We start from the raw sequence: 22,594 nt of genomic DNA, 5'->3' as shown, positions 1-22,594 counted from the left end.
ATACTATTGTCATACGAGTTGCTCGGGTTTGTTGTCAATTGTTCAAATACAAACAAGGCCACGAGCAACATAGGAAAGGTGTAAAAAAAATATAGAATAAGAGAAAGACACGTCAACATCATTGCACATCGCGTTTTGTATCTGGAGTATTCGTTCGCACACGCCAGACTATTTTTAGAGGACGCCGCAGCAGTGGCTGGTTAGCCTGTAAACGCGTCTAAACTGTTAACCCTGACCTGGTAATAAATGTTACAGTCGTAGTCGTCGTCGCCGACGTCGACGCGGCTCCTAGGTTCCCTGCTTGTCGACAACTGTCATTCGTACACACGTATATCTCCATTGCTACCATTGATTCATGTTCACAGACCGTCTATGGTTGAAATTTTATCATTTCTCCTTGTTTTATCTTACCTGCAATAAAAACGTCTAATAAACTTCTTGCATTATTGTCATTTTGTTTTTTTTTATTAGAATATAAATATTTTATTCAAAAGTATACTAGGCCTTGAGAGGAATGTTTTACAAGTAAAAATATGTAACTGATAGAATATCGTGAGGAAAAATAAATGAATAATTAATAATACATTATTCCATTTTCAATTTTTATTGAAGAAATTTCTTGTTCAATTATAATATTTTCTATTTATTTAATCATTTTTCTGATAGAGAATTAAATTTGATTGATAGTCTTATAGAAATTAAATTTTTGCAGACAAATTAAAGAAAATTTACATATTGATAACATCAGGATGCTTTGATTTTTAATTAATAAAATTCCAGGAAAATACCAGAGATAGTTTTAAAGTAATGGCTGTAAATAATCTATAAATAATTTTCTTTTGTTCAATCTACAATCTAAGTGAGGGTGGGTTAACTGGGCCACTTTTTTAAAATAAAAATCTGGTTTATTTTTGCATTAAATGCAATATGATTCAAATAGCAATTTTATGATATGAAAATATTATAAACTGTCTTAAAAATACTAAAAAAATGATTGCTTTTAACTTTTTTAGGTGTCTATCCAATAAAAAAAACTCACAGTGGCCCAGATAATATTTCCGGGATATTAAATAGGTCAAAAAAATCTGATTTACTATATCATTTAAAAATTTTACTATTTAATTTTATTAAAATATAAATTTAAAAAATTAATGCAACATAAATTCTTAAAAATATTTCTGATTAATTTTTTCATTAATCCGGAACGTGAAAAGTACTAAATACATAAATTATTCAAATACCTTTTACATTAATTTAAAACAGAATTGTTTTCGTTTATAAAGTAGTATATTTTTAAGAGACAATTTGTATAATTAATTTTTTTTATTTTAAATCTTCAATAAATTAACAAACATTGGATTTCGTTTCTATTAGTTGTCATTGCAAATTATTATGCTATCAACTTTCATTACAAAAAGTTTTGTAAAATGCTGCTTATTCAACTTGCTACAGTTATGCCCTAGTTAACTTGATAGGAAGATACTGAAAATGATTTAATTCATTAAACAACAGCCAACTTTAAATAAATCAAAGTAGTTTTTCTTCAATACAGTAAATGTCTTCTTTTCCCTCTACACTAACAGCATTTTAATTAAAAATTCTAAAACTTAAATAAAGAAGATGAAAAAATATATATAAAAATTATAATTAATTTTTGACATAAAAATAACTATACTGTTCATTATTAGTAGCTGATTCAACTATGCTTGACTGTTTTATATGTAATTTATTGTATAAAAGAATTAACATATTATAAAAAATTTAGTTGGATGACTAACAAGTACTAATGAGTATTCAATGACATTGACTGGAACAGTCGATAGGGCCAGGGCATCATTCCGAGCTGGATTGTCCAGGACTGGAATGGTTGGTACTTCTAGAATTAGAAGTCGACCTCGAGCAGCATCAACAGTGCCTCAACACCGACAACATGCTGATGGGACCACATTAGACGAGGATGCTTCTGAAAATTGGTAAGTTAAAAAAAGTAATTACTTAATTTGTTTTTAGAACAACAATAAAAACAAATGGAGGTAATGAAAGTTCTAGAAAACACTATGTATTGATTTGACATTACATAGTAATACTTTTTTGTTGGTAGAAAAAATTAATTTTATTATTCCAAGTAATTTAGCAAGAAAAAATTAAGGCATTATAATAAATTACTGAACAATAAAATATTCTGGTAAAATAGGTATATGGCTTACATGATTTCCATTTAATTTTTTCCATTCTTTTATTATTTTTTTCATATTCTCATCTACATTTCCGTGTCGTGGAATGCGAGGACTCGGGGGAAATCAAAAGGGGACTTGAACGAGATCCCTGTGATTAAAAAACGTGTTCTCCACAGTAAGTTGTGGGAGTAAACCAAGCATAGTGGTACGAAGACACGTTGAATAGGGAGAAAAAGAGAAACGATAGAGAAACATATATAATATATGCATATATCAATAGTAAATAGATGTATATAGAACAGTAGAGAGCAAATCACTATAAGGACACGCAAGTAGAACTAGTTGGTGTCGCGTCAGACTGAACCTCTGACAACGACATGAAGTACGGAACACGGATCACTTGGCTATATACATGAGGAATCACGCGACAATCCTCAGGAAAGTAATGGAGACCCTGAAGTTTAACACAACGGATATGCTTGAGAACATTCTAATGACCAAATGACAAATATTTTACAATTCTGACTTAATATATATCTCTCTTCGTTCATGTTACTAATCCATAGTACAATGAGTTGTTTTTTCAAGGTTGAAAAATGTTTATCTATGTCTCTTGTTCACTAGGAAATACACGCAAAGGAAAACAAATCAATTTAATTGTCACCCAGAAAGAAAAAATCTAAAGCAATTCAATCAAGGTTGCTTAGACTATTTATATATTTTTTTTTTCTGCTTACTTATCATCAATTAGTTGCCGCTTATACTATGAATTCAGGACATTATTTTGATTCTTGGTAATAAGCATATGCAAAAAAAGTTTTAACTACGCGTTGCAGTTAACTTGAATTCCGTACGTCATATATGTATATCGATTGGTAAAACTCTGACCTAACACTGACACACTTGGCGATCCAGAGACCGGCTGACCTCCGACCTCATGGCGTCCATTTATCGATCATTTTGCTATGACTCTGTTGTTTTTCCTATTACTCCATTACCTTACATGTCTATATTCATTATTTTATCAGTATAAGCAAATTTGTTCAGCGAAATGTAATATTACTCTTGAATTATACAAGGCTTCCTTGATTAAATGAAATTTTAATTGCAGTCCATTAACATGCGGCTCACCAACAATGGTAGAATCTTGGGGATCTTCAAGAATGGTTACTCCACCTCCACCAACTGGACCACCTCTTCCATTGCCAATTCCAGTCGGCAACAGTGTTCAAGGATTACCACCTAGCATGACAACGACGAATAATGGACGAGCAACTACTACAACTACTATTGCTACTGCTCCAATAGCTAGTCCAGAAGGTGTAAGCGATGTTAGTATTATCTTGCCAATTTTTTACTTATCAGCTCCTTGATAGTCAGCACATTTCTTCAGCACTATTATCTTTTAGGTTTCGCCAAAATCCGGTATTTGGGACGGTCAGAATTCCTCACCCGGAAACGGAAATGAGGGACCGTCGAGAAGCGTTTCCCACGCTGCTAGTTTGGATGCCATTTCTAGGCGAATCATTAAGTCAGACGTGTCTAGAATACCTTGTAGGAGTCTTACGTGCAGTGTTCGTAAGTATTAAATATTTCGTTCAGGTTCACTTATCAATCATTTAGATAAAGTATCTAAACATAATTTAATATATGTGTGTATGATAAATTGAATATGATTATGAAAAAACCCTTATCTTTAATACAATATAGATATATCTTGATAATATAATCATTAGTGCCTGATCTTTGAGCTTATTATCAAAATCCACTCCTGTATACTTTGATAAGAATGTTGTTATAATTGTTTTGGTTGTTATATTTGGAATGACAATCATACCTGTAATGAATTGAATATGTAGAAAGATTGGTTATAAAAAAAGTAGGATGCCGATTGAAATGAAATAAAATGTAAAAGCTGAGATAAAATAATATTTTAGTACCGAGTCGAGGATGCGAACGCGCACCAGAGCTCGAGCGGTGGCCAGCGACTGTTGATAATCTCATGGAAGGTAAAAATATGATAAAAAGCAATGAACAACATACTTAAAAAAATGCTAAACAATTGAAGGGAGGGATGGATAGTGAATCCTACCACCCGGGCGTAAAAACAGCTTTTCATTAATACGAGACAAAGCTTGCGGTATCTTGCCGAATGCCGCTTGCACAGAACTCTGACTTACCAATCACTCACATATATTACACCATCGGCTTTGTCTATCCACAGAGGGCTTTTACTACTGTCTTCAATTTAAAATCATCTTGGACATTTTTCTATCATGTTACTTCATAATAACTCGAATAATTCTTTAATAACTTACTGTCTATGCTTGATTAGGGCTTTTTACTATTTTTAGGCTTTTATTAATCTATGCAAAAATATTTTTTGCACCCATTCAAGACTCTTCTCCTACATATTACTACTTTTCAACATAAATCATTATCCACTGAATAATATAGACTTTAATTATTTAACAAATAACAAATCATTGTAAAATAACCATTTTAGATTATCATTAAGAAAATATTAACTACTGTTAATTAGGCATATTTATTCAAAATTTTATATTATTATTTATTATTATTATAATTTAATTGAGTGGTAATATTTTTACAGGATATTCTTAAACTCAATCCAAAGTTTGTTTACACATAGATAAAAAAAATGTAATTAGTTAAAACATTTATCGGATTGAATTGTAAATCATCTGATGCTTTAAATATTTTTAAATGTACTATTGATTGAATATATTCTGAATTGTATTAAATAATGAATTAGTAAATTAATTACTTAGAAAAGAAAAAAATCATCTCAATTAAATTGCAAAAAACAATGATTAACAAAAAGAAAACCTTATATCACAATTATAGATGATTTTTTTCTAAATTGTAATCAGATTTGAAGATTAGTTTAAGGATAAAAATTGAAAAGTAAAAGTGTTGTCATTCTTACATTAATAATATACACTGGATGCAGCTTATAGATAGTTATATATTATTTAAAATTCGTTACAAATAATTCAATAACACTGGCCACCACTAAAAATGGCTTTCAAATTAACATTCTATCTATCAGACTTGTGAGTGTGATTGCTCAAGTCTTGCTATCAACATTGGAATATAGTGATTTTAGAGTAGAAAACAACTAAAGCGTGAAATTAAAAATGAATTTTTTTTATCGATGCACTAGGAATCTCTTCACATAAATTTTTTTCTTTTCTAGCAACTAAGCACTCTAAAGTATTTCCCGGAGTAGCATCAGAAAGTGATTTGCAGAGATGGCGAGCATCAAAGGAAAGAAAATCGCCGTCGCTGAGTCAAATGGGTTCGGACTCCGTCAAACACAAAGTAAGTCAACTAACAGAGTTGCTCATTCTTTTTTTAACCATTCTTGCCAGTGTGCTGTGAGAATTAAATTTAGACATAAGACCCCGCGGCGTAAACGTTGTCTATTTGACAGAAGCGAAATCTGATTCGATTGTACATTGGCATCATTTTTACTTACTTTTTTTATGGTCAATCATTAAAACGAGTAATCAATTATTTATTCATCTATTTCATTCACTTTACACACTTCTCATGGATCAACGTATAATTATTTTTACATTAATTGATTTTTTAAAATATCATTCAATTATCAATAAACATACTCAACAGAACAGCCAATTCAATGCAAATTAGTGAAAAGTATTTATCATATTTTCTACATAAATTAATTAAGCTGTAATAATTTATTTTTCTTTTTAGTATTCAGAACTATCCTTATTCTAATAATTATAATTTTGTGACACAGTTTTCGCTCCAGGACAACGGCTCAGCAAAATATTTTCAAGGAGTCATGCATACACCTAACATGGGCGAGAAAGTAGCTCAGGTGAGTAAAATGTTAATTGAAACATAAGTTTTCTTTCAATTATCATGTAAACTGTCTTCATTATGCGAAGCTATAAAATAGTCTTGTTATAATAACTAATAGCCAACTAATGAAGCATTTTATGCTGTAGAATATCAGTCTTCTGGAAGACTGATTTTAATGTGAACATAAAGAACGAGGATAAAATGATGGACATATAATGTGATAGTAATTAGCATGTGAGAATATTAGAGGAGGAGTGAAAAATAGATTATTCAATCGTCTTAGTTAAATGCAATTTCTTCTTCTTTGATGAAACTTTTAATAGTTTGTTGAAAATCTAATTCTCCAAAAGATAGACCTAGACCGCATGGACATGAAATTGAAAGGGGTGGTACTGAGGGATGGTTAGGTTCTTAACAACTCCGCTAGGAAGCGTAATAGTCAGTGTCGCAGTGTCCACCGGTTCGTACGGTGTCTCTCACTTATCACTCGTGATCTTCTGTCTCCGTCCAAACGCGCTGTTTTGATTAATATCCTAAATTACGTCTATCAAGAATAGTACCAAGTGACAATAAATTTCTACTGATACATCCAACTTACGATCAAGTTGAAAATATTCATAAGGAAGATATTGGTCCAAGGATTCAACGTTTTGCTCTCCTATCACTCCTAACATTCGTTAAACATATCTTTACACGTATGATTTATCAATAAAAATTTGCTTGTTTATACATGTCATTGTTGTTAATTCACTTACCATCAATTATTTTTCTTCAATTCACCATTTTTTCTGTATTGCTCATTTATTCAAGCTTCAATTTTAATTTTCATCAACTCAGCTCTTAATCTTGATATAAAAGTAATTTAAAAAAATTTATAAAAAATAATCCTTTCTTTCAAGTGTTTTTATACATCTTGAATTCATGTAAATAACTTTTGATTGTGTTAATCTTGTTAAGCTAAATTTTTATGCCTCATAAAAATTGAATTAAATTTTGTAAAAAATTCTTAATGCGAATTTTTCAATTAGCATCATTCATAAAATAGGGGGAAAAAAATTTACGTATTTATGAAATTCATTTTAGGATTCTGCATCTTCTGATTAGTTGCAGATAAATCATAACGAGGTAACATTACCTCTGGGAATCATGCCAAGTCTTTCATCGATTCATCTCCTATTACCTAATATTTTTATAACTGTCGACATAGTAAAGCAAAAAAAATTTATAAATTTATAAATAATCGATTAATCACTTATTGCAAAGTATCATTCGAGCAAGTCATTAGAGTTACTTGAAACTCATTAAGTCAAAAAATGCAAAAAAATTAAAAATACGTGGCAAGTAGGTTGCTACTAGTGACGAGCTGAATCACATGGGGTTGATCAATGAAATACGTCCTTGCAATGTGCACTATTTATGTACTATTTGATTGTTACCTTTCCATATCCCGATGACACAAAGTACATAATCAGTTAGCTCTTATTATACTAGGGTAAATGATATTTAGATTATAGCCATTTGTTGCATTCAATAAGAAATTTCACTGTATAAATTTATTCATTCGTTTTATGAATCATTTAAAAGGCTACATAGCATATTAAATTAACCCTATGTTTAGTATTCATGCTCAGTTCAGTTTTGCATGATTCTTTCCGATACTCAGTCTTATCGAGCACGCGATACCAATTTTTTTGAATTATTCTTTGATCATTTTTCTCTTATATCCGCTTTTCTGGTTTTAAATGATAATTCAATGTGCAGTAAGATATGAATATCGAATGAGGGTGAGAATGAATAGAAGAGAATTGAATCAAGATAATTCTAAGATGTTGATCAAGAATCTTGAATTGAGTTAATCTAAAACAAAATAATCGCTGAAATAAAAATGAAGTTGATGATGATGATAATCATAAAGGAGATGTAAAGTGAAACACAAGCATAGTTATAATAAACAATTAAACTTAAATGAGCGATGCTGAGGAAGAACAAAAATGGCTGACTGAGGGTGGAAGTAAAAGAAATAGTTGGTCTAGTTTGTCCCTAGTCTGGAAATTAAAAGAGTCTTCCGACGAAGAGGACGAGGAAGAGGAGGAGGAGGAGGTGGAAAAGAAAGGAGTTGGGAAGGAAGCATTTGGTCCAGCTGGTGAGGTTGTTGAAGAGAATATTGTTGTAGTAGTGGGTGAAGGTAGTCGGGGTGTCCTGTGTGAACTGGCGCCTCACAGTGCGATGAACGGGGGGGCTGGTAGGGTCGGCGAATCCCCCAGCCCCCAAGACATTAGACTTCTTCATGACCTCGTTGAGGACATTGAAAAGGAGCAAGATGAAAGGTGTAAGCCAAAAGAAGAAAAGGTAAGTTGTCGTATTAACAATAAGCTGCTTATCTACTCTAGAAAAATGTTTTTTCAAAAATATTGTCAACATTTTGATAGCAAAGTTTGAAAGAAATTGGTCTCGTAATAATATCTTGATAGTGAAAGGATGTCAAAAATAGTTTTCCGGACGATATTGGTTCTCGAATTTTTATCTAATAATTTTGCCAAATTTAGTTGGATTATATATTGGATTTTAAAGTGTTTTTGAAGTCTCAACGAATGTAGGTCTTATCCAGCTCTGCAGTTGTCCTAAATCCCAATCTCTTTACAAGTTCTGTGACCGAACCCTGGTATTCGTCATAGCGAGCAGAAATGTGCGCGTGCGCATTTTCACTCCTTTCATCATAGTACTTTCTTTCTGTTCTGAATCAATAGGGCCTGGTGCACAGGTGGCGGTTGTGTTGATTGTCCTCAGGAACTCTCGGAAACGACGCAGTAGCTCGTTTGCACGAGGAACAAGTCTATGTTGCGCGTTTGTTCAACGAAAACATTTATTATATATATATATATATTATAATTAAATGACTTTGGTTTATATCTAAAAAAGAAGTATAGCCTAAATCTTGGTTTTCTTTTAGAAACATTTAAACTCCCAGTGGAAATCGTGTAAAAGCTTATATTTGTGTGAGCGGGTGGGGTGGTCTTTCATATCGACAACTATCAGCATTTCCATTATAATCTCCATCTATAAATGCGTTACGAAAATGAGTGAATTTTTTTATTTCACTACAACAACTATCAATGAAAATATTAATTTCTATTATGACTTTATCACCAATTGTCTGGTAACAATTAATCATCATCACTTAAAATAATTGTTAATTACTTTGCCAAATTAATTAATATCAATTGGTTGATTGTGGAGATTTCACGCGATGCATCAGTTTCAAAGTTCCTCCCAAGACTTGTCACCATCAGATATTCAGTGCATTCAATGTCGCTTAGTTTTACTGGTTTGAAAACACAACAATTCAGAGTAAGAAGACGTCGTAGACGTCGAAAAAAATTGTCAGTGATAAAAACATTGATGAAAGACAGAAACGTTGATGTGATAAATAGTGAAATTAACGCGTGGACTCGTTTATTTATCATACGAGTGGTTTGATAATATAGTTTGCCATTAAATTGTGCCAAATAAATATAAATAATAATAAGGGAATAACAAACAATATAACTGTAATTATAATTAATTAACTAATTGAAATACGCACAAACCTTCGAGACAGATAAATTTATTAAATCTGTCTTGCGCACCTTTGAAGTATTATTTCAGACTGATATGGCGAAAGTTTGTTAATTACTACCTTTATTGATTAAAATTTTGTATTCATGATATTACTAATAATTGATTAAGTAATGCAAACATACCTTTGCACGCACGAGACTGGTGATACGTTCCATCCAATAAGAATTTATTAATTGTTAATTATATCCTATTGTGAATACTCACATATATAAATTATTATTGGTTTATATGTTATACAAAAAAATTTAATTACCTGCAAACAATCACGAATTAAGTATACATTGGATTCGTATAAAATAAACAAATTAAACAATTTAGCAATAATAAATGAAACCACCCAACTGTCTTTCAAGTTTTCCGCAATAATTTCTGTACAAGAGTCCAATGACACTTAAATATCAAATAATTAAATAAAGAAGAGAGTAAAAAAGATGAATCATTATTACTATTATGGATAACTAAATGCGAATTATTCAAGATTGAGCTACACGAGAAAATAAACGACGAGGAGCAGCGGGGGAGGGTGGATAAAGATTGGGGTTGGAGTGTTCAAAGTGTAAGAAAGAAAGGTGAACAAGACATACAACAGGAAACATCAAGTTATTTGATCGAAAAAATCGATCGTCTCCCACCGCCAGTTGTTATAAGGAGGAAAAGAATAGTTGGAAGGTCATCTGCGTACCATAGCAGACCAATATCAGATACTACCAGTGACTCGGCCGGTTCAGACCTTGTTAAGATCGCACAACGAGAAAATAAACGAATTTATTTTCAAAAGTTCTCCACTTGGAGTTCCTGGTCTAGTACTGGTCACAATACTCCGGTAATCAAGACTCATTGTAGTTCAACAACAACATCATCTAGTAGTTCAACGTCAGTAGAAAAACGAGAGTCTAAAGAACGTTCCCAATCATCAGAAGATTATTTTGCCGATGAAGATGAATACAATCCTTTCATTGCATCAACAACAGCTACAGTTTGCACTCCATGCAAACGAAAAAACTATTCATCAGCTTCTGTATCTTCATCAATTTCATCATCAGTGTCTTCTTCATTTTTATTAAATCGAAAATGTCGCTTAGAAAATATCAATCAGGATCAAGAGGAAAATATTTTGTCTCCAAGTGAACTGAATAAAAAAGAAGAAGAAGAAGACGAAGACGACGAAGAAGAAATAGCTGACACCGGAAACTGTCCGAAGAAAATTAAAGAGACTTTCTTCAGCATTGGTTGGCCCAAAAGATCGTTGACTCATCCTCTAGGTCGTAAGTTGGCAGCTTGGGGACGAGAGAGTAAGAATCTCTTAGTCAAGTCTGTTTCATCGGCAAACACGTTTGTGCCAACGACAATGACGTGTATCAAGTCCCCGCGGGCAATGTCGGAGAACCTTCTGGGACAAGGCGACATTGCAGATTGCCCTACAAGTACCATGACGTCTTCAAGATCTGCTGGACACCAATACTCTAGATCAAATCGAAGTGGATCCTTAAGGAATCCCGAACGATTACCAACACCAATAGTTATTGAGCCCCCAGAGTCTTCATCTCAGCAACAATCTAAGCAAAGATGGAGTAGTGTCAGAGTTAAAGGTGGTAGTACTAAGAGCCTCTTAGTTGAAAACGGAGGACCTACGGCGCCTGCATCTATCAAGAGTGCTGTTACTAAAGAGGTAAAGCTAAACTTGTACTATAACTCATCATCATTGTTGTCTCTTGATCATTCGTTCCTTCTTTTTCTGGATGCAGGAGTACAGGTCTCAGGGTCGAGAGTCATCTATTTTAAAAATTTATAAAGCCTTTCAATGACTGAGAAAATATTGCAGCTTTTTTTTCAAACTTCTAAATGTGCTGGAATACTTTTTATATTTACACTTTTTAGTGTGTATAGCATCGCTTTCAAACAATTTATCAACAAACTTTTTATCACAAAGAAACTTTGATCATTTCATTACAAGTCTATCCAACACTTAATAATACCAATTTGAAGTTATCCTTTATAATCAGTTTAAGTGGATGGCATTGCTTTTCAATAAATCCATTATGTCAAATTCTGATGTATGATGATCATGTTTTTCATCTTCAACGATGTCCTTATGAGTAAATCATCTTTACAGTAGTACGTCAATTAATTGATTTATCGATTAGACGTTTTATGTATATAATTTATGTACGAGTTCTTTATTTTCTTGGATAATTAACCAATGCAAAAGGAATTATAAAGGTACAGTTTTGCATAAAATTGCCCATTTCTCTTCAATTTTTCTATATAAATATTTTTTTTTAAAATGATTATTATGGAAATTTTTTAACTCCACTGTTATTTGTCACGTTTTTTTCTTTCCCTTCTTTTAATAGCAGCTTTCCAAAGAATTAGTTCCAACGCGTTTGCTTCTTTTCACTCTCTTTCTCTTGTCATCAACAATTTTCTCGTGCTATTTTCGTATGAAATGTATTCACCACCAATATGCCACTATATGCATCCTCCATTCTTCTGCATAAAATATATATGCCACTACCATGGCTATAAAAATGGTTTAATTGTCCTTGTCAATAATATGTACGTAAATGCAATTAAAAAATATTTGATGAACTTTATTATTATCTCTTTCAATATTTATTACATCATTAGAAATAATAAATACAATTATTATGTTTTTCTTACAACCGGCATTCTTTCTAAATTTAAAAATATACCAGAAAAAATGCAAAACAAATTTTAAAGCAAATGAAAAACACTTTTTCCATGAAAATTTCATTATATTATTTGATATTTATTGAACAAGTATTTCGCAAAATAGATAAAAAAAAAATTTTTCATTTCCTGCAACTTGTGGCTATTGATTTTCATCAAATTAGAAAGAAAAAAAGGAATGAAAAATTTCCATTAACTTGCTAAAAAGAAATATAATTGGAAAGCTTTTAAATATTTTCCAAGCTTATGAATAATTTTTCGTTTATTATCCTGGAAAGGAAAGATAAGACAGGATAATGAACTATAATGACGAAAAAAGGATTTTGATAGTAATTATAAGTAATTTGATGGTTTATTTATGGAGATGATGACGAAATACCAGGAAGGAGTGTGTATCAAGGTAAAATTGGAAGTATAGAAATACACTATAGAGTAGTATAGAGACTATTTTAAAATTATCTCAAAGGCTTGAGGAGGAGGGAAAACTTTCATGATACCACCACCAACTGGCGAATGTTTTTTTCGTGGATATTATTACGCTCAGGGATCACCATCGCAAGACGCCGACCTCGCTTTAATGAACTCGTGGTCCTCAGTTTTAGTTTATTCGCGTATGTCGTTCTGCAAGTGAGCTTTTTACCCATGCAAATTTAATATAAGTATTCGTTAAGCATCAAAAAAAGAAAGTAAATGCATAAGATATAAAAAGTGACTTACCATATAAATTGAAATAATATTTTGTTGTTTTGATGTTGTTGATACAAAGTGGAAGGATGTCGGTGAAAAAAATAGAAAAAGAATGCTGTTGCAAATATATTGGTCAATATTGAAATAATCCAATATTCTATTTTCTCTTATTGCAAATAAACAAAACACAAATAACACATCAACTGGAAAAAATTATACCATTCCTGACGGTTGAATATTGAGAATGCATTTAACATTGATTATTAGAATGCCAGCAAGAATTTTACGTAATTATTTTAAAAATGGCAAGAAGCAAAAGTTTGGATCAACTTTATCGACGGTAATTAATGAATAATCCATTATTTAATTAAAAATCGGTGTTATTAATTAATTTAGCATAGTTTATAAGAGTGTATAGAGCAATAAATAGAGTATTATCCAATGGAAATAGAGTAAAGAAAGTAGCAAATGAGAAAAATATCGATAAAGAAAATAAGGTCAGCGTGACTTGCTGCACGCAAAGCCAACGAATTTGTGATTATTTTTTCCCCGCGCTAAATCTTAATCGTTTTGTATGTCTCCTCCTGCAGTCTATTGACTTGTATGCAAGCGAAGCAAAGAGTGTGTCAGTAGGGTAGATTCATCGACTTGTGTCACGTTGAAGCAGGGTGGAAAATGTGCCGGGTATGAGGCTAGTAACCGATGTATTGCTGTAAGGAGTAGAGGGGCAGTCACAACTCGTAATATAGAGGGTGCGCCCTGACCTATGCACCCTCGTAGTAACTTCGTCAACCAGTACGAATGTCGTTGTCGGCAGGATAGTGAGTGTATCATCCTTTCTCGAGAGTTTAATTCAAATGAGCTCATTTAAATGGTGGATAATTCAACCAGGATGAGTTCTTCTAAGAACTATGCTGCCAGAGAGGTACTGCTTGACTCTGATTTAGCTCCTCTAGTATTATTTACCAAGTTACAAAAATAAGTCTCCACAAGGATATCATCTTTACTGTTTATTTTAATATGAAACTCATGAAGATGATGATGATAGAATAATTACTCTAGCTTCTCGCTGAAGCAATTAATGTTTAGTGATAATAGAATTATACGATGAGGATAATAATAGTCTAGTAATTCTAGTAAAACCATTAAATTGATTGAACTAATATGATTTTTTCTCTCTTATCAACAGGTTCTATCTTTGGGTGCAGATGTTCTGCCGGAATATAAGTTGCAATCACCTCGAATCCACAAGTGGACAATACTCCATTACTCTCCTTTTAAGGCTGTCTGGGATTGGATTATTCTACTGCTTGTCTTGTATACAGCCATATTTACACCCTATGTAGCTGCTTTCTTACTTAGTGAGCCTGATTATAACAACAGAAAAGCCAAAAAGTACAGCGATGATCCTATCGTCATCATCGATCTCATTGGTAATTTCTTAGATTTAGTTTAGAGTGCATATTTTTTGGTTTTGATAATTAAAGATTATATTTAACTTGTTTTTAAGTAGAACAAGTAATACTTTTTTAAATTACAAAGGTATTATTCTTATTATATAACTATTATTGCTGAGAATGTAGTTTCGTAGCTGCAATAATTATGCTTAATATTAAAATTAGTTGTATTAATCTAATTTTCAGTTTATAAGATGAATAATGATAATAACGACAATTTTACTTCACGTTTTAATGAAAACTTTTAATGAAAATTCATTTATATAAATTTAGTATTTATTTAACTGTTTTTTATAATAATAATAATGATAATTTTATTTGTTTTTCTTCCCAGAAACTAGAGTCAATTTTAATAAGCATTTCTCACGAATTTTTTACTATTTTAATAACAGCACTTTGATAAGCATGATTTATATTATATGTATTTAATTTTATTTTTGTTTTAAAATAAATAAAAAAATAACGAAGAAATTCAATAAAGCTGCATTAAATCAAAACAACTTTTAATTAAAATCTTTTGATATAATCTTAGTCATTCATAAATTTCTTTCTACTGCCAACAGTCGACGTTACATTTGTTGTGGACATCCTCATAAATTTCCGTACGACTTTTGTAAACACCAACGACGAAGTTGTCTCAGGACCATGGAAGATAGCCGTCCACTATTTGAAGGGTTGGTTCATCATCGATTTAGTAGCAGCCATACCCTTTGATCTTCTTTTGTATGGATATAATACAGATGAGGTGAGATTTTATTGACCAACTAAAGATAAATTACATTTCATATTTTTTTTTTCTTCATGGTCTTGATTATTTATTGCTAATTTGATTTGTCACTTGCTCAAATTTTTTGATTTCTTAAATTATTCGCCCTTGTTTATGATAAATTAAATACCACTAAAAATTTATTTTATTAAATGGTGATTTTATTGACATTAGTCGTCATCATAAAATCCAAAATAAAATGAGTTTCCGGTAATTTGGCCTTATAGCACGATGAATGTTGCGATGGTGTCGTGGGTGTGATATATATAAAATATCTGTCTATATATACATAGATATAACTTGAAGTAATAACGAAAAATCTGACCTCAAACCCTCAATTTGCATCGCAATTATTATCCTAGAAAATTTGATAAACTACTTTACATCCGTTAATATGAAACCCTCTTGTAGCTGCTTTTGGGTAACAGTTTATCACTTTCAGTCAATTAATTATAATTTATACTCATGTATAATTATATTATCATGTCTAATTTTTTCGTTATTTTTTTTCATCTATAAAATTGAATTTTTAACATCAATTTAACGTTTCTGTAGCTCGGCTTGGATAAAGACGAGGTCAGTTCAACATTCCATGACTAATTGAAATTCAAAGTCATGGTGTGTGACCGTGTGACAATTACCAAACACTTATCTAAAGAATTTTTGCACCTCTTGCAACTTATACACTCTTATACACCAAAAATCTATCATACTTTTGTAATCAGAAAAAAATCTAATACTTATGAAATTTCGTTCTTTCTACTTTGCTTCCTCCAACATATATTATTATTAAATGATACTATACGAGTTTATTATGTTGCAAGCTTCAAAAATAAGTAGATAATGGTCAGACGCAAAAATTCATTAATGTATTAATAAGTCAATCAATTTCATATTCGCTTACGACAACCATCGTTCTATTGAATAAGCTTTTTGAGTGCTTCATCTACTTCACATTTTATACAATATCCTATTACTGATGACTTTTTTTAAATTAAAAATTTATTTTATCTCTAATTCTAATAACAGATTTTTATTTTGCCATTCAATTAATATTTAATTACAATGAAACATACAATTTTTTTATGTAGAGTTTTTTCTTTTCTCAGTAACCTATTTTCTATTTCTGTGCAATTAATTTATTCCCGGGTGTGTCTCTTGAGATGCAGAATCAAATTGAATCCTCAAGACGTGCAGTATTAAACCACACAGTAGTGTAACTATTCTTTCAGTAGAATAAATCTACGAATAGATACACAATGTTGGTATTGTCGATTGATCTTTATTATGTTGATTCGATATGTTACGAGATCAAGATATTCTCTATTGATATAAATCACATAAAATCAGACAATTAAATTACAAACCACATGATTTTAAAATCTCAAATGCACACTAAGCCTTCTGTTTGCTTTTCTGGAATTTCAATTATTTAATAAAATAAAGTCAAAGGCTTAAATTTAAATATTTGTCTTAAGAATAATTTGAAGAAATCACTTACGTACTTAATTTGAAGTAAAATTTATTCTTCTGATTTATTTTTGACAATTAGAACTGCAAAAAGCTATTTAAAAACTCCTGAAACACATGTCATGGACATTTGACTTTTTGTGAATCAACAAACAAATAGTTGATAGTAGTTAATATAAAAATAGAAATGTCAATGGCATATATTTGCAAATTTAAGAGAAAAAGAGTGAGTTTTTTAAAAACTAGCATTCCTATTTCTAGTTTACTCTATATTTTTCTAAAAGAACCAACGTATTTGAACTTGTTTTTCATCTGTAGAGACTATTAAGGGAATTGTACTAGTGTGTTTAGCTAAGAAAATGAAATGACGAACAATAATTTCAGAGAATAAATAAACTCTCATATTTAGCCTGTGAATATTGTTAAACGAGTCTTTCTAAAAATGCTAACACCAAAATCAAATATTGTAGAAGCAGTTTTAAATAACTGCTCGAATAAAAACCAATTTTAAAAAAACTTAGTTCATTATTAGGTATTTAAATAGGTATATTCCTAATTTAAATTGAAATATTAAAAAAAAAACACTTTCATAAGGAAAACATTTTTTGTAAGTGATTTCTTTGATTACTATTAAAATCATCTAAATTTTAGCTATTAAATTTTTTACAATACACTTGCTATACTTGTTTTGCGTTTAAAAAGTGTGACTAAATTTTAAAAATATCTAATATACATAATATGTAAGAAAGAAGAAAAAATAACAACGACAGAAAATGATAAATAAAAAAAATATGATGGGATATTTTCAGACGACGACCCTGATGGGATTGTTAAAGACTGCGCGTTTACTCCGCTTGGTAAGAGTAGCAAGAAAGATAGATCGTTATAGTGAATATGGAGCAGCAGTATTGCTACTTCTCATGGCAACATTTGCGCTGATCGCTCACTGGTTGGCTTGCATTTGGTGAGTGTTATAAAAGAGAAATGTCTCTCAAAGTTGATTGAAACTAATTAATGGATTATCGATCTTCTATCGATGATAGAATTTATGAAAAAAAACATCAAAACAATATTCTCCAGCTCTATTAAATCTTTTGCTATATTAATTTGCAGGTATGCTATTGGTCATGCTGAAAGACCCACCCTCAAGAGTAAGGTTGGATGGTTGGATGCTCTGGCGAATGATACACATCAATTTTATTATCACAATAACACTGGGGGTCCCAGTATTAAAGTGAGTTCATAAATAGAATGTTTTACAATTACTTCAAAATACGTTTTAACAAATGAAACTCAAAATAATTCTATTTGTTTTCAGAGTCGTTACATTACAGCCTTGTATTTCACATTCAGCAGTCTCACATCTGTAGGTTTCGGTAATGTAGCTCCAAATACAGATACTGAAAAAATTTTTACCATCGTTGTGATGTTGATTGGATGTAAGTTGAAAGCTTTTTTTCTTGTTTGCATTTAGATTTATTAGAGATATGCAAAAAAAGTTCCAATAGAGTTGAGTAAGCTAGTTATAATGAGTAATATCTATTTTGTTATATTAAATAAGTAATACAATAACAATTTCTATGTAATCAATTTTCATATAGAAATATTTATTATCCTTCAGTGATCATAATTTTATTCTTTAGCTTTGATGTATGCAAGCATCTTCGGTAATGTCTCGGCGATCATTCAACGATTATATAGCGGCACAGCACGGTATCATACGCAGATGCTGCGAGTTAGAGAGTTCATACGATTTCATCAAATTCCCAATCCATTACGTCAACGTTTAGAAGAATATTTCCAACACGCTTGGACATACACCAATGGCATTGATATGAATAGCGTATTGAAAGGGTTTCCTGAATGTCTTCAGGCTGACATATGTCTTCACCTCAACCGACAGCTTCTTAACAATTGTAAAGCTTTTGAAAAGGCCAGCCCGGGATGTCTCAGGTGACAACATTACATATAATATCAGTATATTTCTACATAACTATAATCTTCAAATATTCATATTAACTTTTCTTCTATAGAGCTCTCTCTTTAAAATTCAAAACAACTCACGCTCCACCTGGAGATACTTTAGTACATCGAGGCGATGTTCTCACATCTCTCTATTTTATATCCCGGGGTAGTATTGAAATCCTGAAGAATGATATTGTTATGGCGATATTAAATCCGCCAGATATATTTGGAGAAAATCCTTGTGAGCATCCAACCGTTGGAAAGTCTTCCTGCAATGTCCGAGCGTTAACTTACTGTGATCTTCATAAAATTCATCGTGATGATTTATTAGATGTGCTTGCTTTATATCCAGAATTTCACCAACACTTCATCGAAAATTTGGAAATCACGTTTAACATGAGAGACGTAAGGGTTTAATTGATTGATTAATCAATGACTGTTAACATAGTCAATAATTATACATGAATTACTTGCAGGAAGAACAAGCCGGGGTTGATCCAATATCAGCAAGGTTCCCAGTTAGTACTCCAACTGATATTGATGGAGATACAAGGAGGTTTGCGTTCCGTCCACCCCGCTATAGATATGGGCCCGGTGTAATAGGTGCTCCAAACACTCATTTAGTTCCAACAGGTCGTCAAGATTCTTTTCAAGATGATGGTGATGATTAGTAAGTATTATATTTATAACAACTTGTTAATTTTTTTAATAATTTCTTCGGTCAGGTTTTTCAATTATTAACCTTTCACGTGTTTATTTGTTTCATTTACAGTGATAAATCAAGTGGTCATGGAATATTGGAGTTCAGTACCGATAAAGCAGGCCAAGATGTTACGCCACTTAATCTAGAATTTGATGAGCCAAAGCAAAGAAGCTCAACATTAAATTCAATCACTGGTGAGAAAGAAAATAATACACTCAAAGGATACTCCATTAAAATTGTTTCTATTGTTATCTAATCTAAGTATTTACCCTTCGAATATATAAAAAAAATTTTTCCTGAATGCGGTTCCTTTTTTGCACGATATAATAGTGTGTTTCTTCAAGGTCTAGCACAACCTTGAAGACGCGTTTTGGCATCGTTAATTTTTAAAAAGTTCGCGGATGCTTGGGTTCAATTTTTAGCAATCATCTGTGTTTCGTCTTGGGTTATAAATCAATGCTCTATCAGTAAAATTTTTTTATCATTTCATCGATCGCTTCATTTTTAATATTTTAAAATACGCGTTGTTATGTCATCATTTCATGTAAGTACGGGCTCTCGGGGCAAATCGCGCTTTGCGTGTTTAACATTACTCCATTCAAATCTTTTCGAATTTTTCATCGTTTATTTCCTGTTGGCTAAATTAAAAAAGTTTGGATTTGCCTAAAAAGTCCGTTTAACGCCTTGAAACCTGGTTGTTCAGGCATGCTAACCCATCTCAAGCGCAGTATTCCGGATCTACGACAGCACAAGATTCATCTTCAGCCGCTAACAAGTCACGACTATCTTGCTAAACAAGGTAAGCAGTATGTTGATTGAAAACTGAAAAAAAAAGTAGAGAAAAAATCAACATTCAGAAAGAAAATGAAAAAGAAATGGGCACTTCTACCACCGTCAATCTCACCGAAGACGGCATGCTCACAATTATTTATATGGATCGTTTTTTTTGTTCAAGTAATGCACGAACTAGCTTCTATTCGTTAGTAATAGATCTTCACTGTTTTATCATTTTTTTATAATAAAAAAAAAGGATAAAAATTTGTTAATACACATTCCGTTTTACCTCAAAAATTGATATCAATCATCATCTTTTCAAATCACAGCAACGACACAATTGACCAGGCCCCCGCGTCGAAGTTCAGCAACTGGAGACAGTTCTGCTGCTAGTCACAGTATCATTCAACCAGTTTCAAATGCCTCAAGTCATTACACTACACCTTCACCTCCTCAACAACAGCAACAGCTTCAGCAACATTCGCACGGTGTGTTATGAGACCATATGTACATCATATCATTCATTTGATCAATATACTCAAATAATGAAGAACATGATTTCTTTTAATTTAGGTGATTTTCAAAGTGGACCAGGTCGACCGCTAGAAGAAATAAATACAAGGATAGATGAACTATCACGTCAAGTAACATCGCTAGAAAGAACAATGGCTGGAGATATCAGACTGATCTTGGCGTTACTCCAGCAGTCTTTGGACTCATCCAAAGACAGCTCCAGCACTGAGAAGATGCCTGGCACTGCTCCAGCTGCGCCAATTGCCTCTTCAAGGACATCCAGAGCCCCAGCGTTGGCACAAAGGTCAGCCAGTGAGCCTCAGCCATCATCAATGCTTGCTTCTTCATCAACTAATGGAAATGGAGCAAAAATTCAGTCCAGTGCATCTCATAGTCTCTTCCGGTAAGATATAATTTCCATTCTAATCTAATTAATCAACAGATTATGATGATTATTTTTCCTCTTATTCCATTTAATCAGAATTCTGATTTTTTTGGAAAAGAAGAAAGTATGTTGTGTGTACGTGTAATAATTTTTTTTATCGCCTCCCCCACGCCAATCAAATAATAAATGTCTTCTCTCTTCTTCTTGTCCACGACGAAAGCTTTCTTTCCAAATCCCTGGATCAGTTGCATTTGATTTCGGCGCGTTTTGTTTTGGAAAAGTTGGACAAGCTCCGAAGGTGACGCATAAAGAAAAAAATAACTTCAGTACGATACATATAACAAGAGAAGCTATACAGAACTCTCTCTCTCTCTTTTTCCTATACTTATATATATATACATACATATACTCTTTTTGGAGCTTCTTATAGAGCAGCGTCATGTGTCTCTTGTGCCAAATTTTCAATCGCGATTTATGTTTTTGTAATCGTGCACATTTTTTTATTAAGCATCTTGTTTATGTTCATAAAATAGGTGTTTATCGCTATGCATTATTTCACTGCTGTTTCCTATATTTCACTTGTGTTTTTTCCTAATTCTATTTTTTTTCTTCTCAACTACCCTCAACTTTTTATAACAATATGAGACCCTGAAGCGATCACTAACATTTAATCATAAACTATACTAACTTCTGTACCATTTAACATGACTAATTCTATCCAAACTCTTTCATCTTCTCTTCAGCCATTTCTTCAGGGTTTTGACATACAATGGACTCATTGAAGAGAGTCAAAATTTGGTTTTAGGCATGCTGTAAATATTAAAATTGTTGTATTAATAGTTAGAAAGCATAGCCCTGAAGAGAACCATCACATTACAGATATCATAGTGGAGACACGTGGCGTTGTTCTTGAGGAGTTTAGATAAACTAGTGGCGCATTCACTTCCACTGTAAATAAAGTCACCGGCTTGCTCGAGTAACTGGCTAATGCAGTTGCTTTCGTAATAAGTAACGAACTTAGTTTACGGCTGTAAAAAAAAGACAGCCGTATTAATTGCTTATGATGGGCAATGAAGAAAAATCAACTGAATGCCTCTTATCTTTGTCCTCGGCATCTTTGCCAGACCACCATCAACGAGAGAACCAACATCCACGTCTTCAGCCACATCACGACTCACCCTCACTTCGGACACATCAGCATTAGCCACTGCCTTGCAGAGTGCTCTCAATGGAGCGGCTTCTGGTAGATCAGCACCCACAAGATCTCAGAGTCAGCCAGTTGATCTCGCTGGACCACCAAGTGCTTCACAATCTCATCACCATCATCATCATCACCATCAGTCTCAACTTTATGGATGGCACAGTCAACCAGCTGCATTCAGACGTGGTGAATTTAGGACTGGGTAAGACGTCTAGAGATCAGGGAATGGGGTTCTCTTCAGGGTCACCTCAAATCATTATTCATTTGCTTATTAATTTAATCAAATGTTTTTTTTTTTGAAATTTTAATTTGAAAAATTATCTTATGAAAAT

The 22,594-nt window shown here is 32.2% G+C and overlaps 1 protein-coding gene across 7 annotated transcripts in view; it reads left to right on the top strand.

Annotated features, from left to right (window-relative positions):
• The window catches only part of sei (seizure), a 36,514-nt gene that overhangs the window by 11,236 nt on the left and 2,684 nt on the right, over nt 1-22,594 (top strand). For 3 of the 7 annotated variants that reach the window (XM_035095550.1, XM_035095549.1, XM_035095548.1), the window contains 19 exons: nt 1,817-1,973; nt 3,289-3,508; nt 3,587-3,755; nt 4,115-4,186; nt 5,398-5,522; nt 5,968-6,048; nt 14,218-14,461; nt 15,049-15,230; nt 17,531-17,685; nt 17,835-17,955; nt 18,040-18,160; nt 18,365-18,674; nt 18,755-19,091; nt 19,163-19,356; nt 19,459-19,583; nt 20,093-20,188; nt 20,493-20,651; nt 20,737-21,079; nt 22,186-22,464. In XM_035095550.1, the coding sequence (XP_034951441.1) occupies nt 1,817-1,973; nt 3,289-3,508; nt 3,587-3,755; nt 4,115-4,186; nt 5,398-5,522; nt 5,968-6,048; nt 14,218-14,461; nt 15,049-15,230; nt 17,531-17,685; nt 17,835-17,955; nt 18,040-18,160; nt 18,365-18,674; nt 18,755-19,091; nt 19,163-19,356; nt 19,459-19,583; nt 20,093-20,188; nt 20,493-20,651; nt 20,737-21,079; nt 22,186-22,464 (3,490 nt within the window). The remainder of the gene's footprint in view (nt 1-1,816; nt 1,974-3,288; nt 3,509-3,586; nt 3,756-4,114; nt 4,187-5,397; nt 5,523-5,967; nt 6,049-14,217; nt 14,462-15,048; nt 15,231-17,530; nt 17,686-17,834; nt 17,956-18,039; nt 18,161-18,364; nt 18,675-18,754; nt 19,092-19,162; nt 19,357-19,458; nt 19,584-20,092; nt 20,189-20,492; nt 20,652-20,736; nt 21,080-22,185; nt 22,465-22,594) is intronic. The other 4 variants (XM_035095551.1, XM_035095552.1, XM_035095553.1 and 1 more) reach the window with 4 other exon arrangements.

This window comes from Chelonus insularis, unplaced genomic scaffold (genome assembly GCF_013357705.1).
Source record: "Chelonus insularis isolate UGA/USDA-ARS -01 unplaced genomic scaffold, ASM1335770v1 contig_135_pilon, whole genome shotgun sequence".
NCBI lineage: Eukaryota > Metazoa > Arthropoda > Insecta > Hymenoptera > Braconidae > Chelonus > Chelonus insularis.
The sequence above is the reverse complement of the archived record's forward strand: the minus strand, read 5'-3'. Positions and strand labels throughout refer to the sequence as shown.